The following is a 7,286-nucleotide window of genomic DNA, read 5'->3' as shown; positions in this document are numbered from 1 at the left end:
GCTGCTGGCTGCTTCGTGGGTGGAAGCTGGGGGCTGGGGGAGCCGGGTTCAAAGCTGGGCTGCTCTCGGAAGACGTCTGGGGCTCTGCTCAAGGGGCCCAATGTGTATGTGGGGCCCATTGTTGTGTCATTACCTTTATAATACTTAGTTATTACACTTATAATATGGGACCACCTCTCCTGGTCTGCCCTGAAGGTCCACAAATGACAACACTTTGGAGGTCCCAGGTCGCAAGGTGGTTAGATTGGTCTCAACTAGGGCCAGGGCCTTTTCAGTACTGGCCCCGACTTGGTGGAACGCTCTGTCACAAGAGACCAGGGCCCTGCGGGACTTGACATCTTTCCGCAGGGCCTGCAAGACAGAGCTGTTCCGCCTGGCCTTTGGTTTGGACTCAGTCTGACCCTTATCCCTCCCTCCCCTTATGGTTTTGACTTTTAAAGTGAGGCTGCATTTTAAATTGCATTTTAACCTGTAATTTAATTTCCCCCCTTTTTTCCTTATGTTTTTCTGAAGTTTTTATTGGTGTTAGCTGCCCTGAGCCTGGCTCTGGCCGGGGAGGGCGAGGTATAAATATTAATACATTTTATTAATATTATTATTACTATTATAACCCACCTTTGCTCCCCAGGAGCTCAATGTGGAGCCCACTCTTCTTCCCCCCTCCTCCTAATCCCCACAGCAACCCTGTGAGGTCGGCCAGGCTTAGAAGAAGACAGGGAATGGTCAACCAAGGAGCTTCGTAGCCAAGTGGTGATTTGAACCCTTTTCTCTCCGGTCCCAGTCCAGCACTCTAACCACTACTCCATGCTGCCTCGTGCAAGCCACAGTCAGGGATGCAGGCGGAGGGGGGAACCTGGAAATCACAGGCTGGATAGACCCTGGAAAACAGGAGGAAGTGGTGGCCAACCCCTTGGGAAGAAGACGAGATAAATGTATGAAGGAGAATCATAGAATCATAGAATCATAGAGTTGGAAGAGACCACAAGGGCCATCGAGTCCAACCCCCTGCCAAGCAGGAAACGCCATCAGAGCACTCCTGACATATGCTTGTCAAGCCTCTGCTTAAAGACCTCCAAAGTAGGAGACTCCACCACACTCCTTGGCAGCAAATTCCACTGTCAAACAGCTCTTACTGTCAGGAAGTTCTTCCTAATGTTTAGGTGGAATCTTCTTCCTTGTAGTTTGGATCCATTGCTCCGTGTCCGCTTCTCTGGAGCAGCAGAAAACAACCTTTCTCCCTCCTCTATGTGACATCCTTTTATATATTTGAACATGGCTATCATATCACCCCTTAACCTCCTCTTCTCCAGGCTAAACATGCCCAGCTCCCTTAGCCGTTCCTCATAAGGCATCGTTTCCAGGCCTTTGACCATTTTGGTTGCCCTCCTCTGGACACGTTCCAGTTTGTCAGTGTCCTTCTTGAACTGTGGTGCCCAGAACTGGACACAGCACTCCAGGTGAGGTCTGACCAGAGCAGAATACAGTGGCACTATTACTTCCTTTGATCTGGATGCTATACTCCTATGGATGCAGCCCAGAATTGCATTGGCTTTTTTAGCTGCCGCGTCACACTGTTGGCTCATGTCAAGTTTGTGGTCAACCAAGACTCCTAGAAGGCTCTGGGTGGGAAAGTCGCCAGGGAGCTTGAATCCTTCTTGCCCACCTCCCACAGCCCCCTGGTTGGCCTCGGCGAGAACAGGATCCCTGCACTGCAGCGGGTTGGACTAGATGACCGCAGGCTCCCTTCCACTCTGCCATTCTAGGATTCTGTGTCCAGATGCGTCCTCTTGGGCCGGATCCAGCAGCCAGGCCCTTCTGTGCCAGGAGACAAGCTGCTGCTCTTTCCCCTGGGTTTGGGGGTCCCTGGCGGGGCTTCCAGCTTCGGGGAACTTGGCTTGGTGGGTCCCTGGTGTCCTTCCCCACAAAAGAGGTCAACAGTGGGGGGAATTGGGGAGGCAGCGCAGAAGCAATGGTGTCTTTGCAGCTCCCTGTGACCCTCTGACTTTTCCTGCAGCCATGGTTGCCCTAGTTTAACACCTTTTGGGGGTTTCGGCTTCCAAATTTGGTCCGTCGCCTTTAGAGTTAAAGGAGGGCAGCCAGAATGAGAAAGAAGCCAAGCCTGATGAGGAGCGGTTGAAGGAGCTGGGTATGTCTGGGCTGGAGAAGAGGAGACATGAGAGTCATCTTCCAATATCTCATGGGTTGTCCCATGGAAGAGGGAACAAGCTTGTTTTCTCCTGCTGTAGAGGGTAAGACTCGAACCCATGGCTTCCAAGTGACAAGGAAGGATATTCCGACGAAACATCAGGAAGAAGTTTCTGATGGAAAGAGCAGTTCAGCCGTGGAACGGTTTCCCTTGGGAGGTGGTGGACTCTCCTTCCTTGGAGGTTTTTAAGCAGACTGAATGGCCATCTGATTTAGTTGAGATTGCCGCATTGCTGGGGGTTAGACTAGATGACCCCTGGGGTCCCTTCAGCTCTATGATTCTTTGAAACTGTGGAACTTCCTCCCCGATGCCCATTCTGGGAAACCCACAAGCAGGATTGGAACCCCAGAGCCCTCTCCTCTCCTGCCCTTTCCAGCAACTGCACAAAACAAATGAAATGCTGCGAAAATGCCTGAAACGGGAAGTAATCGACTAGAAATAAACAAAATAATAAAAATCAAAAAGTTTAAGGGAAAATTGTACAAAGCCTTAACGGGATGCCGGCCACAAACCTCGTTAAGGCTTTGTACAATTCTAGGTTTTTGTGATTTCCGTAAACTTTTTGATTTTTATTATTTAGTTTATTTCGAGTCGATTACTTCTCGTTTCAGGGATTTTCACGGTATTTCATTTGTTTTGTGTAATTTCTCCGTTCCGTGACTGTGTCCGTCCCCCCCCCCCCGCTTTCCAGCAACTGGCATTCAAGAGCCTTGCTGCCTCCAGTGGCAGTGAGTTCCGTAGGTTAACTGCACAAAGAAGTCCTAGCAGCTCTGGAGGCCTCGCCTCGGTGCCCCACATGCCACCCCTTCCCCCATGCTCCTCTGCCCCATAAGCCGCTCTCCCTGGCTCCTGCTCCGGGCCCTTAAGCCGTGGGGAGGGAGTGGGGGGTGGCCCAGCTGCTGAGTGGCTGAGCCAACCTTTCCTGGGAACGTCAATTCACCCCCTAAAAATATCTCTTGTCTGGGAGCAGCTGGACTTTTGCAGGGCTGGGTGACCCCTCTTTCCACGGACCTTTGAGGGTCCTGCCTGGAGGAGGAGCAGAAAAGCTCGTTAGCTCGCTTGTTAGGGCAGCTTTGGTCTGGGGCCAGGGTGGATTTATGAGCTCGGCCTTGGCCCCTGCCCCCTTTCCCAGAGAAGAACACACGAGGCTGCTTTCCTTCTCCCCCCATCGCCCCACAAGCAGGAACTGGAAGCCTGAGCTCCTCTTAGCCCCACAGGCAGCCCTCTGGTAGGTTTTTCTCCCCCCCCCCCACGTCTCCCATGGGGTTCTTCTAGAAAAAGAGATGGCCCCAGGCTGCCCAGACCCCCTCCTCAGGGACCCAGGGGATCCACCCCAATCTTTTTGCAGCCGTAGAAATGCACTCTGCACATGCTCGGAGCCACACTGTGCAAAGGATGCAGTTTTGTTAATAGCGGCCACAGATTTGGTGTGTTTTGGGAGCTGGCAAAATTCAGTGCAATAAAAGCATGGTGCAACATCAAGATTTAAGCACTAGGTCAGTGGGTCCCTAAGTAGGTGGTGGGGTTGCCTAGGGGGCGCTGAGAGGGAGGGGGAGATGACGGTCAGCTGGTCTCACCAGATCAAATTCAACTGGTTTGCACTGGAATCTGAATAAACTGTGCAAGATCGTGACTGGTTTGGATTTGAGGGCGTTCTCTTCCTCGTAGCGAGACATGCAAGCTGCCATTCTGAATAGGGTTTTCTGTAGGGTTGGGAGCACGGGGGGGGGTGCATGGAGGGAACCTAGGGGGCAGGCCCCTCCCAAAAAGTTTGGGACCCACTGCACAAGATGGAAGACTCAAAGAAGAACAGCTGTCCAGAGCTGCGGCAAGTTTCAAAGGCCTGAGGAGAGAAAAGGGTTTTGTCTGTGCCAAACCCCCAAAAATTCAGGAAGGGCTTTCTGGGGGAGGGTCTCTGGCAAGGAAAGGCCCGTCCTCTGGGCTCCAGGCCGAGAGGAAGCCGAGCCCCACAGCCTTCTGGCCCCAAACCCCGAAGGGCTTTAGCAGTCAAAGCCAGCCCTCTCCATTAGCCCTGGAAACAGACTGGGGGGGTGGCATAGAAGTGGACTAGAGGACCTTTGGAGTCCCTTCCACCTCTAGGGTTCCAGCAGGCACACATTGCAGGAGGCAAGCTGCTTATATAGAGCAGTTATAAAAGATGTTTCTGAACAAATTCCTGTGTTGCAGGGGGTTGGACTAGATGACCCCAGGTGTCCCTTCCAACTCGAGGATTCTGCGAAATGCTGGAAGTGGTCTTGCACCAGGTCGCCTCCCTCTGACCCACCGAAGACCTCCTGCATTAGATGGTATGGACTCCAGTCCAAGGGGTCCAGAGGGGTCCTGTAACCCGGGAAGAGAGCAGCCTGGGACTCGACTGTCCCTCCAAATGCAGCCCCAGAGGGCAGAGGAGGGGTTGGGGGCCCCCAGGCTTCTCCACGAGGCAGGAAGCACCCCATGGCACCCTCACCCCTGGGAGAATCAGAGAACTGTAAAGTTGGAGGGATCCCCAAAGGTCATCCAGCCCAACCCGCTGCAGTGCAGGAATCTCAGCTAGAGAATCGTCTCCCTTCCGAGGGAGTCTGGTCCACCGTCAGGTCTTGCTTCACGGAGAGGGGTCATGGCTGTGCCCCCCTGGCGTCAGGACCCATCTGAGCCCACCCGCCGGGGGCAGGCAAGGGTGCGACTGCTGCTTGTGCGGAAGGGCGGCCTCCAGGCCAGGAGCCCACGTAGAGGGCGCAGCGCAGGGGCCACTTCTGCAAGACAGGAAGGTGAGATGGGGGGTGAGGGGGAGAAGGAGAGAGAGGAGCCCTGCCACTCTGTCGGGTCCTTCCTGCCTCTGGCCTGGGCCAGCCAATCCTAATAATCATAATCAACAAGTGTTTCAAAATTGGTGCCTGAGTTTTGAGTTTTCCTCTTCCCTCCCTGTTGCTTTTACCTTGCATGCCGTGAGGCTTTTTGGTGGGGGGAGTGTTAGCCTGCTGGCAGGGCCTGTCTCATTTCAAATGTATATAGGTCGCTCTGGAAGTCATTTTGGTGGAAGAGCAGGGTGCAAAGCAAACAAACTTGGGGGAGGCCCAGGGACCCCCACTACCACCCCCCCCCAGGGCTTCCCCAAAGGACTCTGGGACTCTGGCTGCTGAACAGATATTCCCGCCCGCCTTGCAGGTCTCCTTGTGAGGAAACCACCAGTGCTTCAACGTGCGACTTGGGCTTGCCAGTTCCCTGGCAGATGCTGCCAAAGCGAGCTCCCTCCATTGCCCGTTCGCAACTGCCAATGCCAGACCCCAGGAGGTGGAGACCAGCCCTCTCCCCCCCCCCTTACCTTCAGTGGGTGCAAGAAGGCTGCTGGGGGCATCCTGGGCGCGAGGGGCCCCTGCTGGAGGGTCTGGCTCAGGTGGGTGATGTAGCTGGTGGCCAGGAGGAGGATGTCCAGCTTGGAGAGCTTGGTGCCAGGGGGCACAGCGGGCAGCGCCGCCTGCAGGGCGAGGAAAGCCTGGCGGAGGGTCTGCACGCGGCTTCGCTCCCGGGCGGCAACGGGGGCCCTCCTGCGGCCCTGAGGACGAGGAGACGCAGCGGCGTCAGCCCAAGGTGGGGCTACCAATGGGCCCCTGCCTGTCTGCCTGGCCAGGCCCAAGCCACACATTCCTCTGGCCCCAGAGCAAGGACATCACATGACCCACTCCCCACAGAACTGGGGGCTGGACTGAGGGTGCCCTTGTTTTCCTTTTATGTCCCTTTGTTCCAGCTGTTTAGCTGCAATTCATGCACTGCAATGGGGTGGACTAGATGAGCCTTGGGAGACCCTTCCAAACCTACGACTCCCTCCATTTCCAGCCACATAAGAGCCAATGTGCCAGAGGTAAAGGTAAAGGACCCCTGACCATTAGGTGCAGTCGTGGCCGACTCTGGGGTTGCGGCGCTCATCTTGCTTTACTGGCGAACCAGAGCAGCGCACGGAAACGCTGTTTACCTTCCCACCGGAGCGGTACCTATTTATCTACTTGCACTTTGACGTGCTTTCGAACTGCTAGGTTGGCAGGAGCAGGGACCGAGCAACGGGAGCTCACCCCGTCTGCCGACCTTCTGATCAGCAAGTCCTAGGCTCTGTGGTTTAACCCACAGCGCCACCCCAGCTGCATAAGCGCGCCAGTGTGCCACAGAAGTGTCCAAATGGGGCCTGGCAGAGACCAGGGTTCGAATCCCCACTCGGCCAGGAAGCGGACTGGGTGTGGTCGTGGGTCAGTCAGTCAGTTGCTCTTGGCCTGACCTCCCTGGCAGGGCTGCTGTGAGGCTAAAATGGGGAGGGACAGAACCATGCACACAACCTGGAGCGCCTTGGAGGGTCGTAGCTTAGTGGCAGAGCGGCAGACCTTCCCTGCAAAAGGTCCCGGTCTGGGAGAGACTCCGCGCCTGAAACCCTAGAGAGCAGTTGCTGCCGGTCAGAGTAGGCCATACTGAGCTAGATGGAACATAGGCAGCTTCCTATGTTCCTTATGCTCTCTAGTGGGATAGAAGTGCAATCAATCAATCAATCAATCAATCAATCAATCAATCAATCAGTGTTTTGTTGGGCCTTTGTTGGGTTGTTCTATCACACCAGCCTAGCTGCTGGTCAGTGGGGATTCCACCTAGTCTAGCCTCCCATGCCCATTGCGGGAAACCCACGCGCAGGATCCGAGAGTGAGAGCAACCCCCTCCCCTGAGCCATCGGCTGCCCCCCCCCCGGCTGCTGCCCTCCTTACCCTCCTTGCAGCTGCGACTGGCACTTCATCCCCGGGCAGCCGGCCGGCTCCTCTGGCTCTGCTGCCCCTTCTCTGGCTCCTGCTCAGCCCCACTGGTCCCCTCCGTCTGCGGCCCAAGGATGAGGGCGGCTGGGACTCCCTCTGGCTGCTGCTCCCACGGCACAGGAGGCAGGCAGCTTGGGGGGCGCAGGGGCCAAGCGCCTTCTCCCCGGCCCCAGCCACAGACTCCGGCTCAGCCATCCCTCCTGCTGCTGGCCCTGATCCTCCTCCTCTGGGGCCAGATGTGCTTTGCGGCCGCCAGGAGGACTCCCAGTGCCCCTATCCCAGCTGGGAGGATC

The 7,286-nt window shown here is 55.8% G+C and overlaps 1 protein-coding gene across 1 annotated transcript; it reads right to left on the bottom strand.

The window, feature by feature from the left end:
• Nucleotides 1-4,529: 4,529 nt before the first annotated feature.
• On the bottom strand, nt 4,530-7,286 carry TCF23 (transcription factor 23). The gene is made up of 3 exons (XM_081186851.1): nt 6,949-7,286; nt 5,529-5,759; nt 4,530-4,959 (listed from the first exon to the last, which is right to left on the bottom strand). The coding sequence occupies exons 1-3, from the start codon at nt 7,186-7,188 to the stop codon at nt 4,822-4,824; spliced, it is 609 nt and encodes a 202-aa protein (XP_081042977.1). The 5' UTR covers nt 7,189-7,286; the 3' UTR covers nt 4,530-4,821.

The sequence above is a fragment of the Podarcis bocagei genome (assembly GCF_964188305.1).
Source record: "Podarcis bocagei genome assembly, chromosome: 3".
In the NCBI taxonomy this organism is placed as follows: Eukaryota; Metazoa; Chordata; class Lepidosauria; order Squamata; family Lacertidae; genus Podarcis; species Podarcis bocagei.
This window is presented reverse-complemented; position numbering and strand designations above follow the sequence as displayed.

Excerpts from the sequence above, each read along its gene's own strand:
- TCF23 (XM_081186851.1), bottom strand. The coding sequence starts at position 7,188 with ATGGCTGAGCCGGAGTCTGTGGCTGGGGCCGGGGAGAAGGCGCTTGGC. Across the intron at positions 5,760-6,948 it reads CAGTCGCAGCTGCAAGGAGG|GGCCGCAGGAGGGCCCCCGT; the intron begins GTAAGGAGGGCA and ends CCTCGTCCTCAG. Across the intron at positions 4,960-5,528 it reads CCTTCTTGCACCCACTGAAG|AAGTGGCCCCTGCGCTGCGC; the intron begins GTAAGGGGGGGG and ends CCTGTCTTGCAG.